Source organism: Hemiscyllium ocellatum, chromosome 7 (assembly GCF_020745735.1).
Source record: "Hemiscyllium ocellatum isolate sHemOce1 chromosome 7, sHemOce1.pat.X.cur, whole genome shotgun sequence".
Classification (NCBI taxonomy): domain Eukaryota; kingdom Metazoa; phylum Chordata; class Chondrichthyes; order Orectolobiformes; family Hemiscylliidae; genus Hemiscyllium; species Hemiscyllium ocellatum.
The window spans coordinates 16403003-16430509 of NC_083407.1; the positions used below are offsets into that span (position 1 = coordinate 16403003).

Consider the following 27507-nt stretch of genomic DNA (forward strand, 5'->3'; position numbering starts at 1 on the left):
GACTGGAATTGAACCTGGTTCTTTGGTGCTGTGAGACAGCAGTGCCAACTACTGTGCTGCCATGCCACCCTCACTCTCTTTCATGTTAAGCCAGCTCAATGTCTCCACCTATCTGTTAGTTTTCTTTAGCTTTCATTCTCCTACCTCACAGTATTCAATCAATGATCTGAGCTTTCCCAAAAACCAGACACGTCCTCGTGGATCACAGGTCACTGTAGCTCATGGTATAGAATCATTATAAATCAAATGCATAGTTTAACAACAATAACACATGCATTTTTAATTGTCTTTTGCAAGGTTTGAATCTGAATGTTTGAATGTTCCAGAGACTTCCTCCCTCAGGGCCATTTAAGAGCATCCCATCGTTCTCAGTTTTCACATTTCCATTTGTTAAAATGCAATCCAATTTTCTGCAAAGATTCTCCTGGGAGTAAAGTTTAAATTTTGGGAAGTAATAGGTAATGAACATTTTCAACGAACCGTTAGTTGGTCCACCAGGTACCTCAAACCTACTAACATCAATAAATGTCTCAATCAAACTATCAGAAAGACTATACAACTGGAATCACATTTATTGATAGAGAGCGCACGATCTGTTATTCTCCAATGAAACACACCTCACTTACCTGGGCCTAGAGAAAGTACTTTGCAGATAGTGTTATACAGCATGGAAATAGATCCTTTGGACCAACCTATTCTCACTGACCAGACATCTCAATCTGATCTAGCTCAATTGGCCAGCATTTGCCCTTAGCTTTCCCAATCAAGTACCCATCCAGATGCCTTTTAAATGTTGTTATTGTATTTGCCTCCACCATTTCCTCTTTCAGCTCGTTCCATACACACCCCACTGTCAGCATGAAAAATTTACCCCTCAGGTCCTATATAAATCTTGCCCGACTCCACCTTGTCGTCTAGTTTTGAACTTGCCCACCCGAAGAAAAAGATCTTAGCTGTTCACCTTATCCATGCCCCTTGTTTTTATAAACCTCTATAAGATCACCCCTCAGTCTCTGACGCTCGAGGGAAAACGGCCCTAACCTATTCAGCCTCTCCCTATAGCTCAGACCCTCCAGTCCCACCAACTCTATAATAAAAGGAGGACAATTGGGTAACTCTTTCATCAATCACACCTGGAATCAGCACCTCTCAAGTTGGCTGGAACTAATGTTATACCCAGGAGCTTTGGCAGGCAGTTCACTGCAATCTGCTGCAAAGATAACCTGAGTTTTATTGAGAGACATTGCTGTCATTTCAGCTGCAATTGTTTTTGTTTAGAGACTTAGACCATGGTTGTTGGAATGAACCATTACTTGCTGCCTGCCAGAAGGAGTGCCTCAATACCAACTCATCGGTTCAAACAGTGGTGCCATGTGACAGTGGGAGGATGACGCCTCACGATGGCAAAAATCAGGAGTTGCAAGTACATTGGGGCACAGCAGGGATTTAACAAACCAAAAAATTTCAGCTTAACCAGCTTGACTTGAACATCCAATCATAATTGAGTGCAATATGGTCAATTATGATTTATTAGCTATGGCAACAAAATTTTTCAATTTTAAAAGGAATCTGCTGGGAGCTTTTTTTTAAGATAACACTGCATATAATGAGCATGAATGACCATCTGTGCTTAGATTCATCTAATAGACTGCTTAACCACCAAGCTAACAACAATAAATAAATAGCTGAGAAAGAATGTAGGTCTCATCATAAATCTGCACTAAACCAGATTGATAACTTTGTTATCACTTCACCTGCTTAATGGACAAATAAAATGGTCTCTCCAGAAAAGAAAGGTACAGAAATAAATCTTGTGAAGATAAACCAAGAACCCAGTTACATTTAAAAGTTAATATTATTGTTTTACATCACTCTGAGGAGGTGTGTCAAGACATTTTTTTTAATAGCTGCTGTTTTTGTAACCATAATTTTGTGGAATCTTCATTCTGCTCCCCTGAGATGGCATTTTGTTAGCAGGAAATAATAGGCTATATTCCTGTTCTGTCAGGTAAACAAAAATACCAACCAGTCATTAGTCAAATGCCGTGTATTTTGTGCTAACTTTTGGCCATTTAGTTTGCAGAGTCTGGAACTAACTCATAGTACAGACAGCAAGTCCAGGTTGTAGTGTTGTTATTAATCTGCTGTTGCAAGTGTAGCCATGAGGAGGGCCTCTCTCACTGTCAGATGAAATACTCTTTCCTGCTTTCGCTTACAGAATCCTGGTAATTGGTATGGTTCTTCAGTGCTGCATCAGTGTTCTCAGCGTATTCCGTTCTTTTCGGCTCATTATTTTGATAAGTGCCTTTGTTCTGATATAACAAGCGTCCCGTTATAGCAAAAATGCAGAGGATGACAAATATCACAATCGCTATAACACCTGTCAGGAGAAGAGAAATGCAATTTTAGTCTTCTCTCTTCTTTTGTAAAGCAAACTTATTGTTATTTCAATGCAGCTATGCTTGCTATTTGCCTTCTTTTCATCATCCCTACCTCCTCCGACTCCTGACAGGATACAATGGTTACCGAGCAACCTATCGGAAGGATGTGATTGCATTGGAGGGGGTGCAGAGGAGATTCACCAGGATGTTGCCTGATATGGAGCATTTCAGCTGTGCAGAAAGGCTGGATAAGCTCGGATTATTTTCTTTGCAGCAGAGAAGGTTGAGAGGGGACCTGATAGAGGTGTATAAAAGATTATGAAGTTCATAGACAGGGTGGATAGAAAGCAACCATTCCCCTTCACTGAATGGGCAAGAACAAAAGGACACACATTTAAAATGAAAGGTAGGAGGTTTAGAGGGCACTTGAGGAAAAGGCTTTTCACCAGAGGTTGGTGGGGAGTCTAGAATGAACTTTCTGGGAGGGTAGCTGAGATGGACAACCACACAACCTTTAAAAAGTACTTGAATGAGTACTTGTAGTGTTATAATATTCAAGGTTAAGGGCCTACTGTGGCTAAGTTGGATTAGTTTAGGCAGTAGGAGAAAGTGAGGACTGCAGATGCTGGAGATCAGAGCTGAAAATGTGTTGCTGGAAAAGCGCAGCAGGTCAGGCAGCATCCAAGGAACAGAAGAACTGACGTTTCAGACATGAGCCCTTCTTCAGGAAAAAGGGCTCATACCTGCAACGTTGATTCTCCTGCTCCTTGGATGTGCCTGACCTGCTGCGCTTTTCCAGCAACACATTTTCAGCTTAGTTTAGGTAGTAGTGCATTTTTGGTGGCTCAAGCTGGATGGGACAAAGGTCTGTTTTGTACTGTATAATTTGTGTACCTCACTTATGAAGTCATCTTAGCCATGTATGAACTTAGCCAGTAAGTGTTGACAGGCCACTCAATGGTGGAGGCTTCATCACTTGGATGTTGCAATGACACAGAATGAAACCTTGCACAAACCCAACTTTAATCGCTCTTTCATTGGCATTCAATTGCCTAGGCCCTAAGTTCTGTAGCTTCCTGGCTAAATTGCCTTTCTGTATTTCTGTTATTTTAGGATGCTCATTAAAGCTGTTTTCTTTGATCAAGAGTTTGCTCCCCTGTTCTAATATGGTTTGGTATCAAATTTTATTTGATAGTGCTTCGATAAAGAGCTTTGGGATGTTTTATAATGTTGAAGTTGATATATAAATGGAAAGTGCTGTTTCTGATTCATTTCCCTGTACGATAATTGGGTGCCTAGTTAAAATTTCTCTCCCTGAAGAGAGGAGAGCGATTTCAGCATGTTGTTAAGCAAAAAAGGCATAAATCAAGCACTCAAATTCCCCACAGACTAAACATCTCCAATTTGCAAAGCTTTGTTGGGAAGTGCTAAATGGCAAAACTTACCACCTGTATTTCATCACTGGAATTTTATAGATTACCAATATATTGTCCTCTAATTTATCATCACTGGAACTATGGATCCACATTGGCACTTACTTTGTTGCCTACGCATTCAAACTTTCATCACTCCTTAATGTACACAGTGTGAAGGCTTTTTTTTTCAACTTTATCTTAAATATAAATTGTAAATTGTAGCATCGAAAGACTTTTCTATGATTAGAAAATTCTCATCAATATGCCAAAAATATTTATGGATACCAGATACTATTTACAGTGCAATTAGACTGTTTGCATTGGAAACAGCACAGCATGTGCCTAAAGGGCTTATACCATCACTTAGAACACATAGAACATAGAACATTACAGCGCAGTACAGGCCTTTCAGCCCTCGATGTTGCGCTGCCTGTCATACTAATCTGAAGCCCATCCCACCTATACTCTTCCATGTACGTCCATATGCCTGTCCAATGACGACTTAAATGCACTTAAACTTCCACAGCAGGCAAAGCATTCCATACCCTTACTACTCGCTGAGTAAAGAAACTACCTCTGACATCTTTCTTATGCCAATCTCCCCTCACTTTAAAGTTGCGTCCCCTCGTGTTTGCCGTCCCCATACTTGGAAAAAGGCTCTCCCTGTCCACCCTATCTAACCCTCTGATTATCTTGCATGTCAATATTAAGTCACCCCTCAACCTTCTTCTCTCTAACAAGAACAGCCTCAAGGCCCTCAGCCTTTCCTCGTAAGGCATTCCTTCCATACAAAGCAATATCCTAGTAAATCTCCTCTGCACCCTTTCCAAAGCTTCCACATCCTTCTTACAATGCAGTGACCAGAACTGTACAATACTCCAAGTGTGGCCGTACCAGAGCTTTTCTGACATTAGTCTGATGACTTCTGAGCTCTTCCTTCAACTTCAACCATTTCAATCTTCCAACAAGAAGCTTGAAAGTTGTAGTGATTGGAAGCAGGTAGATCTCGATAACTACAAGGTTTTTGCTTGGGGTTGTTAACCTGGGACAATCAGGAAAGCCCTGGCCTTCCAATGTAACCAGGGAATTTGGAATCCCTTCAGTCTAGGGGACTGACTCTGTGCTGGCTGGGCCACAGTCAGTATGTACTGTTACCTGGAACAATCAGGAAAGCCTTGGCTGACACATATAATGAGGAAATTTAGAATCTCCTCAGTTTACAGGAGTGACTCCGTGCTGGCTGGGCTACAGTTGGTGTGTTACTGCTGCTGTTGGTTTCTGCTTCATTTTTGGAGGAAACCTGATTCCTGAACTGAATTATGTAGCCAGTTTATTAACTTTTTTTTAGTGAGGTCTGATTTTCAAACTGCCTGATCCACACAGTCAGTGTGTTACAGGTGTAACTCAGTTCTCATTAGGGAACTGTTGTTTCACTGGCTGCTTATAGCCTGTGTATTACTCTTTTCTCTTTTACTTTGAGAAGAGGACTATGTAGATTTAGGGACAGGGCTCAGCCCTTGCACTCTGGTTTCCTTTTGAATGTGTTTTCACTTTTTTGATGTCTGGACTGAGCCCCTGTGAAAAAATACATCTTTCCAGATGAGCTGGCCCTATATGGGTAGGCCTCTGTAAAGACCGAACACCTGTGTTTGTGCTGGGAGGTGAGCAATTCCTGCATTGTGGAGTGGGCCAAACCCTGTGAGTTAACTGTAACTTTATAATGTACTGTGTTCCTGTGAGTGGGCCTGGTCCTTTGGATGGACCAAACCTCTGAAGACTCTGTGTGTGTGGCGTGGACTCTGCTTTCAGGACTGAACCAAACCCCTGTGAGTTAACTGCAGCTTCACAATATACGTGTTCCAGAGAGTGGGCCTAGTTCTCCCTGGAAGGGCCAGGCCTCTGTGAAGACTCAACAACTGTGTATGCTTTCAGGTGAGCATTTGCTACATTCTGGACTGACTCTGCCTTTGGGCATGGACTCTGCCTTGTTACTGGAAACTGTATTGTGAGGATTTTGTGAATTCTGTTACTGTATGTGGGTTTTATAATTAATTGTGTTTGAGTGTAGCCCAGAGTGGGCTAATCAGTATGTGGGGTGGCTGGGAGCTGGAAGGTCAATAATGCGCCTGGGGATAGCGGGCAGTGTAGGGGGAGGGGGTGGTGTTACTATGCAAAGTGGCTGGGACTAGGCAGCCGATAGTAGGCCCATAGGAAAGCTGACTGGGGAGGGGCAGCTGGTATGCAGGCTGGCTGGGGACTGGAGGGTCGATGACCAACCTGTAGGAATGCGGGCCAGGAGAAGCCTGTCAGAACGTGGGGCAGGCAGGGCCAGGCAGCTGATACCGTCCTTGTCGGAAAGCCGGTGTAGGGCAGACCAGTCAGTACATGGGGAGGCTGGGAGTCGGATAGCCGATGGCTGAGGGATTTGAGGTTTGTCCTCATCTCCCTGAAAACTGGTTGAATGGTGGGATTTGGGGTTTGGCTTTGCTGTCCTTTCCTCTGTATATAGTGGGGTTTTTGTCAACTGCTGCTTTCTGTTTATTGTTAACTGTATTTTGTACTGTTTAATAAAATTTTAAAAAATATAACCAAGAGATTTAGAATCGCCTCAGTTTAGGGGACTGACTCTATACTGACTGGGCCACAGTCACTGTGCTACTGCTGCTGTTGGTTTCTGCCTTTTGTTTTGGGAGTGGGGGGAACCTGATTCTTGAACTGTCTGAATTATTAAGCCAGTTTGTTAACTGTTATTCCTTTTTACTGAGGACTGATTTCTAAATTGCCTGATCTTCACAGTCAATGTGTTTCAGTTCTCATGAGGGGACTGATGTTTCACTGGCTGGTTGCAGCCTGTGTGTTACTCTTTTCTGTTTTACTTTGAGGAAAGGGCTATGTTAATTTTGTGGCAGGGCTTAGCCCTTGCACTCTTGAGTTTCCTTTGTTTTTTGTATGTGTTTTCATTTTTTTGGTGTTTGGACTGAGCCCTTGTGAGAAAATGTGCTGTTCTTGTGGGTAGGCCTGGCCTTTTGTCGGTGGATTAGGCCTCTGTAAAGACTGAACACCTGTGTGTGTGCTGGGAGGTGAGCACTTGCTGCATCCTGGAGTTCGGGAGTGGACCAAGCTCCTGTGAGTTAACTGCACCTTTACAATGTACTATGTTCCTGTGAGTGTGCCTGGTTCTTGCTGGATAAACCAGGTCTCTATGGTGATGAACACCAGTGTGTGTGCTGTGGGGTCTCTATTTGCTTTCTTCAGGAGTGGATTCTGCCCTTGGTTGTGGACTTTGTTTTTGGCAATGGACTCTGCAGTTTGGAGTGGACTCTATTTCTGACAATGCACTTTGTATACTAGAGTGGACTCTGTTCCTGGGAATGGACTCGACATTTTGAAGAGAACTGTTTAGGGTAAGGAACTCTGTATCAGAAGCGACTCTGTATGTTGGTAATTGACTCTGTGTTGTTGCTTGTTGGGTTTATCACCTGCACAGTCTTGTGTGTCCCTGGGTCTGGCATGCCTTGCTGTGAGCTGGGAGGCTTGTAGGTCATCCCAAAAGCTGTCACTCTGAGAGCAAGAAGGTGGGTAGGCTGCCCAAACGCCAGAGGGTGGGAAGACCTCCCGATGCCTGTCGCCTGAGAGTCAGAAAGTAGGTAGGCCGTTCTGAGCACTGTCGTCCCAAGAAGGAGTAATTGGGAAGGGCTGTCCTGAGGTGGTCGGACGGTGTGTTGGAGAGGCCGAGGGCCAAAAGATGCATAGGGCCAGGTTGAGATCTGGGAGACTTGTGGGCTGGCCCGTGTGTTGATGTCCCAGGAATGGGGATGGGCTATCCAAGAGGTGGCCAGAAGGTGTGTCAGGGCATTCCATGGGCCCAATGGTGCATCAGGGTGGGCGAGAGCTAGATGGTACATGGGGCAAACCGAGGACCGGAAGGTGGGTAGGCCGTGCTCAGCGCTTTCCCCTGGGCAGGTAACCAGGGCAGATTGTCCTCGAGGTGGCTGGAAGATACGAAACGCGGTTAGGGAAGCTGGAAGATGGGTAGGCTGTCCTGACCGCTGTCGTCTGGTGGGGGCGCGGGAGCAGGACAGGCTGTCCTCAAGGTGGCTAGAATGTGTGTCAGGACCGACCGAGAGCCAGAAGAGGAATGGGGTAGGCTGCCTTCGAGTTCTGGAAGGTGAGAGGGATGGGTGGCTTGCTGGTTTGTTTTCTGTGCACTGTTTCTTATTTAATTGGACTCTCTTGTATGTATTTGTTAGTGATACTTTTGTAATGACTGACTGAAAGTGGAATTTGAGGTTTGTCCTGATTTCCCTGAAAACTGTTTGAATGGTAGGGTTTGGGGCCTGGCTTTGCCGCTCTTCTCCCTTGTAAAATTGCTGTTTCTCTGTTAATTGTTTGTAAACTGTACTGTTTAATAAAATAAAAAAAGTTGATGACTGACTCCGAGCTGGCTGGCTACAGCCAGTGTACTATGGAGTAATAAATAAAGGGTGACTTAGTGATGGGCCACTGGCCTCTATGCAGTTATATCAAATGTAAAATACTATTCTCTATAATTGTGAAATCATTAAAAACACATGCATTGTAAATTAGGTCACCTTTGCTGAGGTCACGATGAGACATTAAGTAGTAGTCCTGTTCTTACCTGCTGAAACAGAAGCTCTGGGTTCAAGTCCCACCAGGAGCTCTGTATAACATCTCTGAACAGGTGATTATAAGGCATTTAAGACAAAGCTGAGAGATCATGGAAATGATCGCAAATTTCACTTATCATTCGGACTACTATTGATACATCTCCACTGTTTTTACTTTGGGCAATTTATAAGACAATTCACTATTTACCCATAAATGCCTTTTGCTATGAATCTCTTTTGTGAGATATATTCTGAAGGCCATCCCAATTACTTCCTTGAAAATTCCAAGACATTTATAAGGTAAGACATGCCTTCAAAAGCTAGCATTCCTTCTATTTAAGAGTCATAGCAGTCTTCAGCACAGACAAAGGTCTTTTGGCCCATCAAGTTTATGTCAATCAAAAACAACAGCCGAACTACCTAATCCCATGTTTCAGCACTTAGCTCATAGCCTTGTCATGCCTTTGCAGGTATTCTCAAATTGTTGATGCTATGTCAAACGTCAGCATATCGCAGCAAATGACGGCAAGACAAATATTTTTTAAACGTCTGATTCAATCTTTCATTATTCTGTGCTGCATTTGACGAGGTTAAGGAAATTAGTGTTTGAATTGTTAAATGAACTCACTTTGCTACTTTCTTCCTTGACTCAAATATGTCCCTTTCCACATATCTACTTATGTTGGAGAGCTCTTGCAGTGCAGTGGTAATATCCCTACCTTTGAGCCTGCAGGCATGGGTTCAAGTCCCACCTGCTCCAGCAGGTGTATAATAACATCTCTGAATTGATTTAAAAATGTCTATTCCTGAAGAAGGGCTTGTGCCCAAAACATAGATTCTCCTACTCCTTGGATGCTGCCTGACCTGCTGCACTTTTCCAGCAACACATTTTCAGCTCTGACCTCCAGCGTCTGCAGTCTTCACTTTCTCCTAAAAATGTCTATGACCACTGAACTGGATAGTTTGTTCTTTAACATTTCCCTTTTGACTACATTTTGAGAGTCTTTGTTTTTAAAATTATCTTCCCTCCAAACCTTCCTTTTATGCCCTAATTGTATCAGCACTGTTTTCAAAAGTATCGTCATTTTTCTCTCCCGTATCCTTAAATCACAGCATTGTTTTACTTTCTGAGCATGTTTTTTTCTCTTATCTCTGTGAGTGCCGGTTTTAACATCAACTTCCATGTTCATATCTGTAACCAATGCTAAGTGAACGTAAGGAACATGGACCATTGCTACCTGGTCTTCCTGCTGATTGTTTTGATTTGTCTGAGGAAGTCAAGGAGGTTAGCAACAGTAATATTCTTTGCTGGGGATTCTTTCCAGGCATGAAGAATCTGAGCTTACCCATGTGGCTGGGTTTAGAATGGGCACATGCAAATGATGGCAACATTCACCACGTTTCCTGCAATTTGAACTCTTGCAATATAATTAAATGTGCAGCATTCAGAAATTTGCAAAGGGAGCTTGGTGGAGGGGGAAGATGATGACCAACACCTGGAAGCATTCTCAGATTGTGGCCATACTTGCGTTCTATTAAGTAAATTACGTTTTAAAAACTCAATTATTCTCTGTTTGCCCATAACCTTTGAATCCCCCACTGATTAAAAATCTGTCTGTCAGCTTTGAATATACTTAATGACCAGCCTCGACATCCCACTGTGGTAAAGAATACCTTGAATTTACTGCCCACTGAGAGAATTCGTCCTCATCTCTATCCTGACTAGGTGATGCTGCCTGAACTGCTGTGCTCTTCCAGCACCACTAATCCAGAATCTGGTTTCCAGCATCTGCAGTCATTGTTTTTACCTAGGTGAGCCTTACACTGAGGTTAGGCTCTCCCATACGAATTCCAGTTCTCTCAACTCCAATGAGCACTATTCATAAAACAATCCCTCATACCCTTGAACAACCTAGAATACCTGTTCTGTAATGCCTCCATTACCAGTATATCTTTCCTGAGACGAGGAGACCAAACTGATAATCTTTTTCTCATTGCTAACACGACTTCTGTCTTTAAGATATCCAAAGAAACTGCTCCTACTACCTTTTCAGGAAGCAAATTCCAAAGACTCATGAACTTCTAGGGAAAAACTTCCACCTCATCTCGGTTTTAATACCTGCTTCTTTTAGAATATCTGTTAATGCACTTTTGTTATTCTCCCTGCCAAACGGAGGAAGTAAAAAATTTATTGGGATAGGTCGGAATGTGGTTTTGAGGTTACAATCACATCAGCCACATCCTTATAAAATGGCGGAGCAGTCTTGAGGGGTTGAATAGCCTGCTACTGCTTATTGTCAAGATTAGAGTGGTGCTGGAAAAACACAGCAGGTCAGGCAGCATCTGAGGAGCAGGAAAATCGATGTTTCCTGATGAAGGGCTTTTTTCCTGCTCCTCGGATGCTGCCTAACCTGCTGTGCTTTTCCAGTACCACTCGAATCTTGACTCTAATCTCCAGCATCTGCAGTGTCCACTTTCACCTACTACTGCTTATTGTTTGTCTGTTATATCCAAAACACTGGATTAGCCTCAGATGGAGTATTGTATTCAGTTCAGGGCATTACACTTTAGAATGTATGTTAAGGCATTTACGAGAAGGGCAGATAAGATTGAGAGGGACTTCAGCTAAATAGACAATTTAGCAAAGAGAGGTTGAAAGGAGATTTGACAGACCACGAGGGAGCTGGCAGATTGGGCAAAATTAGTCTCATTGATGGAAAGATCTAGAACCAGAAGACACTCTGTTAAGATGATTGACAAAAGAAGCAATGGTGACATGAAGGAAAACCTTTTCTTTCATGCAGTGAAATGTTGGAATTTGGAATGCATCACCTGAGATTATCACAGAGACCGATTCAATTGACCACCTGATGGAAGGCGTGTCACTCGGTGCATTGCTACCAGATTATATGAAGTTACCTGATGAATGGGCAATACTCTGAAAGTTTGTGATTTCAAATAAACCTGTTGGATGATAACCCGGTGTTATCCGACTTCTGACCTTGTCCACCCCAGTCCAACACTAGCACCTCCATATGATGGCAGAAAAGCCAACACAGATATGATGGGCTGAATGGCCTCTTCCTGTAGTGTGGTAACTTTTTTTAAATGAATCTATTACTCTTTGCTCATTCTCTCCATATTGTACAGCAGTGTTATCTAGGGTCTGAATAATCTCAGCACTCTCATTCCATTTTCATTCGTTATGAAGTAAATGGTACTTTTAACACCAGAAATCAGCTTTTGGCTCTTCTCTGCTGCATTCATACAGTGACATGTTAGTCATTCAGCAGAATATGAGAAATTATTCTTCCTTCAAACACACCAATTAAAAGATTTTTGCAGCAGCAAATCTTTATTTCCTACCTCCGATGACTGCAGAATCACTTCTGAATGCATTTTGTAATGGCTGCTCCTCCTCAGTGGGTTTGGAATCATCTACAGTAGAAAGGGAATTCATCATATTAGCAAACAATGGAATCATGTTGTCATGAAACCAGAATGACATATTTACTTAGTGCTTTTCATGATGACCTGATGTTTGAAAGAGCTTTACAGTGATATTCCTTCGATATGCACTCACCATTCTAATGGGGGTGAACATTGTGGTATGGTGGCATTATCAGTGGATTAGTAATGTAGAAGCTCTGGTTGATACACTGGAACAGGTCCAAATCCCATAAATGGAAGCTGCTTGAATTAAAATTCAACTACTGAAAATCTGGAATTGAAAACTAATTTTAGTAATAACTGTGAAACCAAAATCCCATATCACTCATGAATATCCTTAGGGAAGGAAATTTGCTGTCCTAACTACTCTAGAGTTATAGTCATCAGGTTATACAGCACAGAAACAGACCCATCAAGCTAACTCACCTGCATCGACCAGATATCCTAACCTGATCTAGTCCTATTTGCCAGCATTCCCTCTAAATCCTTTCTATCCATATACCCATCCAGATACCATTTAAATAGAGTAACTGTACCCACCTCCACCACTTCCTCTGGCAGCTCATTCCATACACATCCACCTTCAACATAAAAAAAGTACCCATCAGGTTTCTTTTAAATCTTTCCCCTCTCACCTTCAATCTATGTCCTTTAGTTTTAGACTTCCCTACCCTGGGGAAAAGACCTTGTCTATTCACCCTATCCATTTCCCTCATGATCTTGTAAACCTCTATAAGGTCACCCCTTAGCTTCCTATGCTCCAGGGAAAATGCCCCAATCTGTTCGTCCTCTGCCGAAAGCTCAATCCCGCCAATCCCAGCAACATCCTTGTAAATCTGTTCTCAACCCTTTCAAGATAACAACATCCTTCCTATGGCAGGGAGACCAGAATTGAACACAGTATTCCAAAAATGGCCATATGAATGTTCTGTACAGCCACAACATGACCTCACAATTCTTATACTCAATGCATTAGCTTATAAATGTAAGTGTAGGCAAAAGTGAGGACTGCAACTGCTGGAAACCAGAGTTTAGATCAGGGTGTTGCAGGAAAAGGAGCACAGCAGGTCAGGCAGCATCCGAGGAGCAGGAAAATCGATGTTTCGGGCAAAAGCCCTTCATCAGGAATGGCTCCAGATGAAGGGCTTTTGCCCAAAATGTCGATTTTCCTGCTCCTTGGTTGCTGCCTGACCTGCTATGCTTTTCCAGCACCACTCTGATCTAAAAAGGTAAGTGTGCCAAACGCCTTCTTCATTACCCTGTCTACCTGTTAGTCAACTTGTAAGAAACTGTGCACCTGCAGCCCTAGGTGTCTTTGTTTAACAACACTCCCCAGGGCCCTAACAAGAACTGCATAAGTCTTGCCTTGGTTTACATTATCATGTTGCAACATTGCATATTTATCTAAGTAAAATTCCATCTGCCAATCCTCGGTCCATTAGCCCATCTGATTTTTAGATCCACAGCGATGTGATTGATCCTTTTTTCAAACTGGCCTCTGAAATGGTGTTTAAAAAAACACTCAGTACATGGTAATGAGGGATAGGCAACAGATGCTGGTCTTATCAATAATGCCCATTTCCCATGAAAAATATTGGCAGCCATGCAAATGACTGAAAACAGCAATGTGATAATGACCAGGGAATCTGTTTTTGTGACTTTGATTGAGAGATAAACATTGGTAAGGAGGACACCAGAGACTCAGCTTTTTTTGAAATAATGTAATGGAATTATTTACAGTAACGAGTGGGCCACTTTAATGTCTGTCCTGAAAAATAGTTCACTGTTTTTGGACTCAATCTTAACTTGTGATCTTATGAAAAAGTCTTCCTCATAAAGACTTAACCACAGTTCATGATGAGAAAAAAAGAACAGTTCTCATTCTTTGACTATCTCTTATGAGATTAACGTCCTGCAAATATATTTGTCACTCTCCACTTATTACGATCCAATACATTAACATTTTATAGAACATAGAACATAGAAAAATACAGCGCAGTACAGGCCCTTCGTCCCTCAATGTTGCGCCGACCGAATCCTACCTAACCTACACTAGCCCAATAACTTCCAAATGCCTATCCAATGCCCGCTTAAATGACCATAAAGAGGGAGAGTTCACCACTGCTACTGGCAGGGCATTCCATGAACTCACAACCCGCTGTGTAAAGAATCTACCCCTAACATCTGTCCTATACCTTCCACCCCTTAATTTAAAGCTGTGTCACCTTGTAACAGCTGACTCCATGAGCGGTAAAAGGTTCTCAGTGTCTACCCTATCTAAACCCCTAATCATCTTGTACACCTCTATCAAATCTCCCCTAAACCTTCTTTTCTCCAATGAGAACAGCCCCAAGTGCCTCAGTCTTTCCTCATACGATTTTCCTACCATACCAGGCAACATCCTGGTAAACCTCCTCTGCACTCGTTCCAATGCCTCCACATCCTTCCTATAGTATGGTGACCAAAACTGCACACAATACTCCAGATGAGGCCGCACCAGAGTCTTATACAACTGCAACATGACCTCAGGACTCCGGTACTCAATTCCTCTGCCAATAAAGCCCAGTACACCATATGCCTTCCTCACAGCACTATTTACCTGGGTGGCAACTTTCAGAGATCTGTGTACATGGACACCAAGATCCCTCTGCTCATCCACACTACCAAGTAGCCTACCATTAGCCCAGTAATCCATCTTCTTGTTACTCCTACCAAAGTGAATGACTTCACACTTAGCTACATTGAATTCCATTTGCCACCTTTCTGCCCAGCTTTGCAACTTGTCTATATCCCGCTGTAACCTGCCACATCCTTCCTCACTATCCACAACTCCACCGACTTTTGTGTCATCCGCAAACTTACTCACCCAGCTTTCAAGCCCCTCCTCTAGATCATTTATAAAGATAACAAAAAGCAATGGTCCCAAAACAGATCCTTGAGGTACACCGCTAGTAACTGCACTCCAAGATGAACCTATACCATCAACTACTACCCTCTGTCTCCTTCCAGCCAGCCAATTTCTAATCCAAACCTCTAATGCACCCTCAATGCCATACCTCCATAGTTTTTGCATTAGCCTACCATGGGGTACCTTATCGAATGCCTTACTAAAATCCATATACACAACATCTACTGCTTTACCCTCGTCCACCTCCTTAGTCACCTGCTCAAAGAACTCAATAAGGTTTGTGAGGCACGACCTGCCCTTCACAAAACCATGCTGACTATCCTTGATCACGTTATTCCTATCCAGATGTTCATAAATCTTATCCCTTACAATTCTCTCTAAGACTTTGCCCACCAAAGAAGTCAGACTCACTGGCCTATAGTTACTCGGGCTATCCCTACTCCTCTTCTTGAACAAGGGGACCACATTCGCCATCCTCCAGTCTTCTGGTACTATTCCCGTTGACAATGACAACATAAAAATCCAGGCCAATGGCTCTGCTATCTCCTCCCTAGCTTCCCAGAGGATCCTAGGATAAATGCCATCAGGCCCAGGAGACTTATCTATTTTCATCCTTTCCAGTATTCCCAAAACCTCTTCCCTACATACTTCAATGCCATCCATTCTAATCACTTGTGACTCAATATTCACATCAGCAACAGTGTCCTGTTCCTGAGTGAATACTGATGAAAAATATTGATTTAGTGTCTCTCCAATCTCCTCCGCCTCCACGCACAACTTCCCACTACTATCCTTGACTGGACCGATACCTACCCTAGTCATCCTTTTATTCCTGACATACCTATAGAAAGCCTTTGGATTTTCCCTAATCCTACCAGCTAAGGACTTTTCATGTCCCCTTCTCGCTGCTCTTAGCTCTCTCTTTAGATCCTTCCTGGCTACCTTATAACTCTCAATCGCCCCAACTGAACCTTCACGCCTCATCTTTACATATGCCGCCTTCTTCCCTTTCACAAGGGATTCCAATTCCTTATTAAACCACGGCTCCTTCACAAGACCCTTAACTCCATGCCTGACTGGTACATACTTATCAAGGACACTCAGTAGCTGTTCCTTGAACAATCTCCACATATCATTAGTATTCTTCTCTTGAAGCCTGTTTTTCCAATCCACACATCCTAAGTCATGCCTCACCGCATCATAATTTCCCTGCCCCCAGCTATAACTCTTGCCCTGCAGTGCACACTTATCCCTCTCCATCACTAAAGTAAAAGTCACCGAGTTGTGGTCACTGTCCCCGAAGTGCTCACCTACCTCCAAGTCTAACACCTGGCCTGGTTCATTACCTAGAACCAAATCCAGTATAGCCTCACCTCTTGTTGGCCTGTCTACATATTGTGTCAGGAAACCCTCCTGCCCACATTGGACAAACACCAACCCATCTAACGACCTCGAGCTATAGCTTTCCCAGTCAATTTCTGGGAAGTTAAAGTCCCCCATAACAACCACCCTGCTACTTTCACTCTTCTCCTGAATCATCCTCGCAATACTATCCTCTACTTCTCTCGGACTATTAGGAGGCCTGTAGAAAACACCTAACAGGGTGACCTCACCTTTCCTATTTCTAACCTCAGCCCAAACTACCTCATATGGCAAGTCTTCCTCCATCGTCCTTTCCACCGCTGTAATACTATCCTTGACAAGTAATGCCACACCTCCCTCTCTTTTACCCCCATGTCTGACCCTACTAAAACATTTAAACCCTGGAACCTGCAACAGCCATTCCTGCCCCTGTTCTACCCACGTCTCTGTAATGGCCACAACATCGAAGTCCCAGGTACCAACCCACGCTGCAAGTTCACCTACCTTATTTCTTATACTTCTGGCATTGAAGTATACACACTTCAAGCCACCCTTCTGTTTACAGGCACCCTCCTTCGAGATTGCTGCCTTGTTCATAACCTCCCTACACTCAAGGTCCTGTACCCTAAAGCTACAGTCCAGGTTCCCATGCCCCGGCGGAGTTAGTTTAAACCCTCCCAAAGAGCACTAGCAAACCTCCCCCCGAGGATACTGGTGCCCCTCAGGTTCAGGTGTAGACCATCCTTTTTATAGAGGTCCCACCTTCCCCAGAAAGAACCCCAGTTGTCCAGAAACCGGAATCCCTCCCTCCTGCACCATCCCTGTTGCCACGCGTTTAACTGCTCTCTCTCCCTGTTTTGAGGAAACAGTGCCAACAGCACACAAAGTATTCCAAATATTACACCAACAGCAGATCAGACAGGCTGTTTGTTTTTCAGTAGGCACTGTTGTGTTGCCCTGTTCATAATGTTCCCACCCGTCTCCCTTCTATTTATTACTTCCTGAAAATAATTCAATAAAAAGCAGAACTCAATGTTAGAGTGAGGACTTGAGCTTTCTGCCAGTATGCCTTACACTCTAGAACTCCATATTGTTGGTGTCTCTTCATTATCAAAGATGGCAAATTCTTGTCTGCCTAGAGTCATCTGTTCTTGCTTTCATGGAGCTGTAGAGCCCAGTTGTTGGTGTGCATGCCTTTCTGCAGCGTGGACATGGACAAACTGTTTGGTTTTGTGAAGTCTGCCTGATCTTTCCATGAATGCCTTTGCTACCTGTACTCTATGCTATTTGAAGGGAACAGCACAATGACCATGCTCCTCAGGTAGTTCCCCATTGCATTTTTTCATTGTCTATGGTAGAATTCCTAGTTTTCCTGAGGTTGGCTTCAGAGAGTTCTTGAACCTTAATCTCAGTTTACCTCACAGGCAGTGACGAAGTTTAAGCTTCGAACGGACAACTGCATTAAGGATTTTATCGTCGGTATTAAGTATGACGCATCAATCTATGTGCGATTATCTCTGATGAGCGTTTCATAGAATCCTCTTATCATAGAATTCCTACAGTGTGGAAGCAGGCCATTCAGCCCATCAAGTCCACACCAACCCTCCAAAGGGCATCTCACCCAGACCCAACCTCCTACCTTATCCCTGTAACCCTACATTTCCCATGGCTAACCCACCTGCACATCCCTGGACAGGATGGGCCATGCTAAATTGCCTCTCCACCTGACCTGCACATCTTTGGACTGAGGGAGAAACCTAAGCACCCAGAGGAAACCCAAACAGATATGGGGACAACTTGTCCAACAGCTTAACGTATCTAGTGTTGATAGTCCATGCCTTACTTTGTATCTAGTGAAGGCTTACAGCTCAGTAGTACATAGAAAGGTAAGTTTGACTAGAACATTACACACAGCAGGTTTTACTTAATGCTTGACATTTCATTTTCTCCACAGTCTCTTGCATAAACAAAGATATGTTTCCAGAGATTGCGCTTCCAAAATGAAGGAAATTGGAACTCTGCTTCTATCAGGTCTTGGCATAACATCTCTTCCAACAGAGTAGATATTATTATCTTTGCTCACATTGTTTAATCAACAACCCTATTCCAAGAAACCAATTTAGCAGTTGTAATACCGACCTAAAGGTTTGATATAGTTAGTATCACCTTTTCATAAATGCCATACCCCTAATTTAAATATTCATACAATTTAATATATGTTTCCAGTATTCATCCAGGGCATCTCAAAGTTGGGCCCAACAAAGTTTGGAGACTGTCTGACAATGGCGTAGTTGGAGAAGATGGGTTCGCTTGCTTTGCTGATATACCTGTCACCTGCTTTGTGGATTAAATGACGACTAGATGCAACTGCATTTGGCTGAGGTGTGAAACCAAGATCTTGGTTTCCTTTCCAAGTCTCTGTGTAACTACATTTTGGAAGAGCTCACTCATAGTTTGTGAAGGCTATGAGAGACCCTGAGGCTTTGCTGTCAATTTTGATGTTCTTTCTGTTAAAACCACAGCTGACATTTGAGTAATATCACTGATTACTTCACTGAATTGGAAACCACGTGCCCTACAACATGGTTACCTCTCTGAATTTTTGGCAGACTATGATTGATAAAAGATCATGAACTTTTAAATTGTGCTGTGCAATTCTGTCTTTTTAATCTATGGGATGTGGGCATCGCTGTCCAGGCCCGCATATTCTGAGTTGCCCTGGAGAAGATGGTGCTGAGCTGCCTTCTTGAACCACTGCAGTCGATTTGTTGTCAGTGGACCCATAGTGCTGTTTGGGGAGGACAAACTCTGCACAGGGTTCTGAACCCATTGACACTGAAGGAATGGCAATATATGTCCAAGTCAGGATGATGAGTGATTTGGTTCAGACCTTTTAGGTGATGTCCCACGTTTCTGCAGTGCTTGTTCTTCTAGTTGGAAGTAGCTATGTGGCAAAGGAGCCTTGGCAAATTTCTGCAGGGCATCTTGTACACACCATTGCTCCTGAGCACCGGTGGTGGATGGAATGGACACTTATGGATGTGATACTAATCAGCAGGCTGCTTTGTCTGGATGGTATCAGGCTTCTTGAATGTTGTTGGAGTTGTACCCACCAGGCAAGCGGGGAGTATTCCATCACAATCCTGACTAATTCCTTGGAGTTCAGTATAAAATGATCACACACAACTGGTTACTAGTTCAAGTCAGTGGAGCACTCTGTCAAATTATCCTGCAGAACTGCTTCACTTATTTAATAACCAATAAAATGGATACACACGGGTTTATAAAAAGTTCCGATATTGGTTAACTCAATTTTTCCGACTGCCAGGTTTGAGGCATTGCATGCTTCATTGGCTGTGAAGTGCTGGAAAAGCACAGCTGGTCAGGCAGCATCCGAGGAGCAGGAGAGTCGACGTTTCGAGCATAAGCCCTTCATCAGGAATGTGGGGGTGGGGCTGGGGGAGGAGATGTGCCCAAGGGGACCGAAAGATAAATGGCAAGGCGTGGGGCTGAGGGGAAGGTAGCTGGGAATGTGATGGGTTGACGGTGATAGGTTGGGCGGAGCAGATAGGTGGGAAGGAAGATGGACAGGTGGAACAGTTCAAGAGGGTGTGCCAAGTTGGACAGTTGGATACTGGATCAATGTCAATGACTCTGCCCTGTAAAGAGTTTTGGCGTATCATAATATCATGAAAGTTTCTTTGGAAATGCAATTCTTTCTTTAATGTAGTGTTGGAACTGGCCTTATTTGAGAGACACACAAAATAGTCAGAATTCTACATAAAATCAACTTCAGCACTTAGGTGATCGACCAATTGTTGTTACGAAACTAATTAAAACAGAATTAAAAGCCAGGTTCAGCATTTAAGTGAAACAATAGTGCCTTTGAGAAGACTCTATTACAAAGCAAAAGGGAGCTTTGTCTGAGCAACATGTTATTGAGTCATAGCTGCACAGCATGGAAACACATCCTTTGGTCCAACTTGTCCAAGCTGACCAGATATCCTAACTTAATCTAGTTCCATTTGCCAGAACTTGGCCCATACTCCTCTAAACCCTTCCTATTCATATTCCCATCCAGATGTCTCTTCCATGTTGTGATTGTACCAGCCTCCACCACTTCCTCTGGCAGCACATTTCTTACATGTACTACCCTCTGTGTGAAAAGTTTGCCCCTTAGGTCCATTCTGAATCTTCCCCCTCTCATCTTAAACCTATGCCATCTAGTTCTGGATTCCCTGACCCAATTACAAGGAATGATGAGACAGCTTCGATAAGGAAATATTCGAAGATTTTTAACAAATACAGATAAATAATGGAATTATAATTCATAAGAAGAAACTTAGAAGGAAGCATGCAGCCATGAAAACAGCAGGGAAAGTTATCTCAAAGAAATTAACTGTTACTTTGAAACTATTTACAATATTAAGAAATAGGTTCTGGTTAAGGATTCTTCAAATAATCATAGAGATCGATTTCAGTGTAATAATAGACACACACATAAAACTAAAGTATTGTTATGGACCAGGCCAGACACCATTAAAGTATTTTAAGAAGTAGCCTAGACTTTAACTTTTTCTTATTTTAAAGGCAGATATGAAGTGACTGTTCCAGGTACGATGCAACTGGTCAAATGACTTGGCTTTAAGCAAAACAGAATTTATTTCAATGCTACAGTTGAAACACGATCAAAAGCAAGTGGAATTTAGAATAACTTAGTGGGCGGCATGGTGGCACAGTGGTTAGCACTGCTGCCTCGCAGCGCCACAAAACCTAGGTTCAATTCCCACCTCAGGCGACTGTCTGTGTGGAGTTGCACATTCCTCCCCGTGTCTGTGTGGGTTTCCTCCAGGTGCTCCTGTTTCCTCCCACAGTCACAAAGATGTGCAGATCAGACGAATTTTTTTATGTTAAATTGCCTGTCGTGTTAGGTGAAGGGGTAAATGTATGGGTGGGTTTCGCTGTGGTGGGTCGGTTTGGCTGAAAATGTGTTGCTGGTTAAAGCACAGCAGGTCAGGCAGCATCTCAGGAATAGGGAATTCGACGTTTCGAGCATAAGCCCTTGGGTCGGTTTGGGCTGAAGGGCCTGTTTCCTTACTTAACTATTGGAAAATGTATTACTAATTAACTGTCCCAATACAGTAATATCCCATAAACACATGTTTTAACAAAAAAGTAAATTCAAACACAGATTCTTACAGACAGGAGGGAACGGCATTCAGAGAGAGATTTCAGGGAACGTCGGAGGAGTTCTTTACTGAAGCTTGCAACTCTCTGGGACCCACACCTCTTATGACTGCTATAGTTAAAACAAACTAGAAAAAAATTGAACTGGGAGAAGTGGCCACTCCCCTTTCAGTGTTAAACTAAACTCTTTGGTACCTCTGTCTTTACAACCTCTCTTCAAGAAAAACAAGGACAAATTAATCTTTCTAAAGTGACAGCATCAACACAGTGTAATAAAAGCATGAGGGGAAAACATTAAAGAGATGCCTGGTATAACTTGTCTCATTAGCTAAAGAGTGCTAACAGTATAAGTACTTATAAAACTTTATAATAGAAATTAATATCATATGTATATTGATGTAAGAGGAGTGATAGAATTTGATAAAGATAGCAAATGGAATACTGTAGAATGCAAGCAGTCTTGATAGAAAAGCAAAGTCAGGGGCATGTCTGAAGGAGAACAGCCAGTGAGTTGGGAATGCTAATTAATAGATTACATAGAAAGATCCCAATGTCTAAAGATTACAATGTCTGTTAAGCATTCTGAAAACCAAGAGAATTTAGGGCTGTCCATAGGAGTGTCCATCATTGGTCAGGTGTTTCACAGGATTGGTTGCATAGAGAAAGGGAAGGGCACAGTAAACATATTGTATATGATCATTGTAACATACAAAAAAATTGTTTTTCACTGTAAAAGCCAGGGTGTGTCATTGATCTCTCTTCCGATCTGAGCCGTAGATTAAGGGAACAACTAGCTTCTCATGTTGAGGCCAGAGTCAGGGAATATCTTTGGCTCTCTCCCTGCACTAGCTAGTTATTGCTGGAATAACGTCTTCCATGTGCCTGATTCCTGCCTGCCTTCCTCCTGAGTCTTTGTTCTCGGTCGGGTGTTATGCTCTTTGTAACCTCTTTGTAAGAAGTAAGCAAATGAAATTAAAACAAATGTGTTCACTGCTTGTGCAGTAATATAACAACATCATGTTATGGAGGGCTGCAGCACACAGAAAAGCCCTTCATCCCATCGGGTCTGTGCTTGTTATTATCGTCAGACAGGATATAAATAGTTCATCCTTACAAATTGACTGAGACGGTGGCAAAGTGACTTACAATCTAGAGGCTCAGGATAATTCCCTGTGACCACAGGTTCAAATCAACAATAATAACTGGTAAAATTTATATTCAATGATTAATCTTGCATTAAAAGCTAGTCTGAATAATGGTGATTATGAATCTATCATTTATTCATGTAAATATCCATCTATTCATTGATGCCTTTTAGAGAAGGCAATACACCATTGTACTTGGCCTACATGTGACTCCAGACCCATAGCAGTATGGTTGACTCTCTGTAGCAGTCAGTGGCTGTTGGGGTGATGGAGCAAATGCCCAATGACGTCCATAAACTGATGAAATATTATTTTAATTAGTTGTGTACACGAATACTCTTCCAAATTTGAATACAGGAAGAATTAAAAGGATAATTAGATTCACTGGATAAAAGAAATCTGAAAAATTTATTTTCCTTCCTATCAGAAGGTTGCTGTGAAACTTAAAAGGGCTCTGAGAAGATCTACAAGGATGTTGCCAGGGTTGGAGGGTTGAGCTATTGGGAGAATAGGTTGGGACTGTTTTCCTTGGAGTGCCAGAGGGTGAAGGGTGACTTTATCGAGGTATATAAAATCACGAGGGACATGAATAGGGTAAATAAACAAGGTCTGTTCCCTGGGGTGGGGGAGTCCAGAACTAGAGGGCATAGGTTTAGGGTGAGAGGGGAAAAATCTTTAGAAGGGATCTGAGGTGGGACTTGTTCATGTAGAGGATGAGCTGCCAGAGGAAGTGATGGAGGCTGGTACAATTACAACAATTAAAAGGCATCTGGATGGGCATATGAATAGGAAGGGTTTTGAGAGAGATAGGCCAAATACTGGCAAATGGGACTAGATTAATTTAGGATATCTGGTCATCATGAATGAGTTGGACCAAAGGGTCAGTTTCTGTGCTGTATGTCTCTATGTGTCTACAACTCTACGCCTGTTGGAAAAGAAATCAGGATTGGAAACGGTCAGCCAGCAACTTTGTCTAACTGTCTCACAATACCTTGTCAGTGGTTTAAAAATATAATGTAATGCTCGGGTGTCACAACAGAATAGAGCTGATTCAATAAACTAGCACACTGATGGTGCTGGAAAACTGTGGTCAACAATATTATTGTGCCAGTATGGTTCCTGCTGGAATCAATAAAGCTGTCACTGTGAGAATTCAAACACACACGCTCAAACTCACAGATAATCCTTACGGGCTGTCAGCACAAGATGAAACTAAATCAGAATTTAATAGCATGATATGATATTTTATAATCAAAAATTAATGTAGTGATACTCATGGGAGGGCTGGGAGGTAGAAAGATTATTAAATTGGAAATGAGAGCAGATGATCCTTCAATTGTTGAAATTATATATAGATGATGGCAGGTAGAGTAGGATAGATCTATAAATATAATTTGGAAAATTGGCACGCTGTGCTCAAATAGGGTGATATGAAGCTAAGCTACAAAACACAGATCTTGTTTGACTGCAAATTAGAAGATAGCACCACTCAGTAGAAAGAGGCCAGATGGCCCAACTAATATCTGTCAGGTCTTTGAATAGGTCATCCAGTTAGTCCCATTACTTTGAACCCAGGATTCAGCTCCTCAGTTCTCTTCACAAATACCTGCTTCACTGAATGTTTGGAACACTTCCTTGGTCCACTGACTTGATCTGTGCAAATGTTAGTATCTCCATGGTTGGAGATGCCTCTGGTGCCACCATAGACTGAGGTCGGTATTGCTCTGGCCTTATGGACACTTTTCATATGGGTTCCATACTGCACTCTTGAGGCTTCTTTACTGAGTTAGACTGTGATAGAAATTGCTGGGGAAACTCAATGAGGTCTGGCAGCAGCTGTGGAGAGAGAAACAGTTAACATTTTGGGTCAAAAACTGTTCTGAAGAAGGGTCTTTGCACCCAAAATGTTAACTCTGTTTCTCTCTCCACAGCTGCTGCCAGACTTAGAACATAGAACATAGAAGGATACAGCGCAGTACAGGCCCTTCGGCCCTCGATGTTGCGCCGACCGAATCCTACCTAACCTATACTAGCCCAATAACTTCCAAATGCCTATCCAGTGCCCGCTTAAATGACCATAAAGAAGGAGAGTTCACCACTGATACGGGCAGGGCATTCCATGAACTCACAACCCGCTGTGTGAAGAATCTACCCCTAACCTCTGTCCTATACCTACCACCCCTTAATTTAAAGCTATGTCCCCTAGTAACACCTGACTCCATTAGCGGTAAACTTGTTGAGTTTTTTCCAGCGATTTCTGCTTTTGTTTCACTTTCCTTTGTTTTTCTCGTCATTGCTCTGAGTGTACTGCATCCATATCTTTATCTCAGTGAAGTGTTACTGTGATCAGGCTCTACTGGATTTCCATTAAACTATTTATTTATAAGTTTGCATAGAAAATACTCATTGCAACTTCTGAGTCATTTCTTTGATGCATCCTTCTCTGAGACTTGATGGCACTTCACGTGCATCACCATCTGCATCATTATTTTGAACATATTTATTCCCTGTAAGACTGTGCTTGGTGTGAAGAGAGTTAAGAACACTTGCCAACCGCTTGTGAACAGGATTTGGTATTGTATTTACAATCTTACTATGAAAGCTTGCTTAGAGATTAAAAAATAGAAAGAAGTAAACCACTATTAATTATTTGGTAGGTGAAGGTCAAATAAGCAAAGAGAAATTCACTATTGGCACAGTCCTTTAATCCCAATCTAGATTGATACATGGAGTATTTGTTTCCACTCCAAACATGTCAAGGAACACTCATAAGTACACGAGGTGCATTGAGAGGGGAAGAGGGATGGTGTAGGGTTTGTGTGGAGAATGGACCATTTGAACTTTGCCATTATGCAAAATGAACTTTGTGTTTCTGAGTCAGTGGTGGCCTGCTGTACTGAAAAACCCATCGCTATCGTTGGTTAAAAATAGGATACAGCTGGAAATAGCGAAAAGTGTTCATATATGACTCAAGAAAATTGGTGCAACTCAACAATTCTTCCCGGCTTCATGCCCTTCTCCCCTCAATGCTGGCCTATTGCTTTTCTCATTCAATCCCATTTGTCAAGAAAGCATTCAGTATACATAGAGTCATAGAGATGTACGCTATGGAGACAGACTCTTCTGTCCAACTAGTCCATGCTGACCAGATATCCCAACCCAATCTGGTCCCACCTGCCAGCACCCGGCCCATATCCCTCCAAACCCTTCCTATTCATATACTCATCCAAATGCCTCTTAAATGTTGCAATTGTACCTCTAAAAACCGCCAAGTGTAGCATGGATCTGAATTAGCTCACATTACAACCAGCCAATTACTGCCCCAGCAGTCTCCTCTCGATCATCAGTAAAGTGGACAGTGTCATCAATAGTGCTATCAAGCAGTACCTGCTCAGTAATATTAGATTAGATTAGACTTACAGTGTGGAAACAGGCCCTTCGGCCCAACAAGTCCACACCGACCCGCCGAAGCGCAACCCACCCATACCCCTACATTTACCCCTTACCTAACACTATGGGCAATTTAGCATGGCCAATTCACCTGACCCGCACATCTTTGTGACTGTGGGAGGAAACCGGAGCACCAGGAGGAAACCCACGCAGACACGGGGAGAACGTGCAAACTCCACACAGTCAGTCGCCTGAGTCGGGAATTGAACCCGGGTCTACAGGCGCTGTGAGGCAGCAGTGCTAACCACTGTGCCACCGTGCCGCCCACGAATAATGTGCTCAGTGAAGCCCAGTTTGGATTCCACCAGGACCACTGAGCTCCTGACCTCATTTCAGCCTTGGTTCAAATATGAACAAAAGAGCTGAATTCCAGAGGTGAGGTGACAGTGGTCAGCCTTTGACATCAAAGCTGCTTTTGACCAAATATGGCATCAAGGAACCCTAGCAAAACTGGAATTACAGAGGAACCTCGATTATCCAAATATCAATTCTCCAAAAATTGGATTATCCGAAGGAGATCTCCAGGTCCCGATGGAATAATTACATCAAAGACGTGTTTCCAACAGTGATCGTGTTTTTTGTTTGCGGTGATTAAACAGGCACCGTCTCCAAATGACTGTCTGCCCGCCCTCTCTCTCTCCCCCCACACGCCTGGAGTTCTACACAGGGAGTGTACCCTAAACCCCACCTTCGCCACATAATCTCTCCAGCATTGTCCTGTACAGGGCAGAGGAGTAACGTGTCAAAAAGTTGCAGTAAAAAGGTGTGTGTGTGTGTGTGTGTGTGTGTGCGGTATTTGGAGACTTACCCCACAAAGGCAGTAGCAGCAGTCTTGTTGCTGAAGTCTGAGAGGGGACGGTATTGGATGGGGAGGGCAGGGGGGGGGAGCAGGGCGATGTTGCACAGGATTTGGGGGACAGGCCTCGTGTGCTGTGTGCTGTTGCTAGTCTCCTGAACTCCAAGCCCTAGAGGAAAGGCATTTAATTGATTAACCGAATAATTGATTATCCGAACAAAATAGTGTCCACTCATCACGTTTGGATAATCGAGATTCCCCTGTAATAGGTATCAGCAGAAAAACTCTCCAGTGATTAGAACCAAGATCTGGACAATATCCAGACTTGAGCTGACAAGTGGCAAGTGACATTTGTGCCACACAAATGCCAAGTCATGACCACTATCTCTTGACATTCAATGGTGCTACCATCACTGAAACCCCCACTATCAATATCCTGGGGTTATCACCGATCACAAACTTAACTGGACTCCCCGCAAAAACACAATGGCTGCAAGAACAGGTCAGAGGCGAGGGATACCGTGGCAAGTAACTCTCCTCCTGATTCCCAAAAGCCTGCCCACCATTTACAATGCACGAGTGATGCCTGAATGAGTGTAGCTCCAACAATACTCCAGAAGCTTGACACCATCCAGAACAAAGCAGCCCACTTGATTGACACCACATCCACAAGCATCCACTCCCTCCACCACTGATGTACTATCTACAAGATGCACTGCAGTAGTTCACCAAAGATCCTCAGACAGCACCTTCCAAACACCAGACCACTTCTATCTAGAAGGGCA

General features: G+C 43.0%; 1 protein-coding gene across 1 annotated transcript in view; it reads right to left on the reverse strand.

Annotated features, from left to right (window-relative positions):
• Positions 1–1891: 1891 nt before the first annotated feature.
• LOC132817324 (contactin-associated protein-like 5) overlaps positions 1892–27507 on the reverse strand; it is a 1293865-nt gene continuing 1268249 nt past the window's right edge. The window contains exons 23-24 of the mRNA XM_060827734.1: positions 11791–11862; positions 1892–2380 (exon numbers count right to left, since the gene is read on the reverse strand). Coding sequence (XP_060683717.1) covers positions 2184–2380; positions 11791–11862 — 269 coding nt within the window. The 3' untranslated portion in view covers positions 1892–2183. The remainder of the gene's footprint in view (positions 2381–11790; positions 11863–27507) is intronic.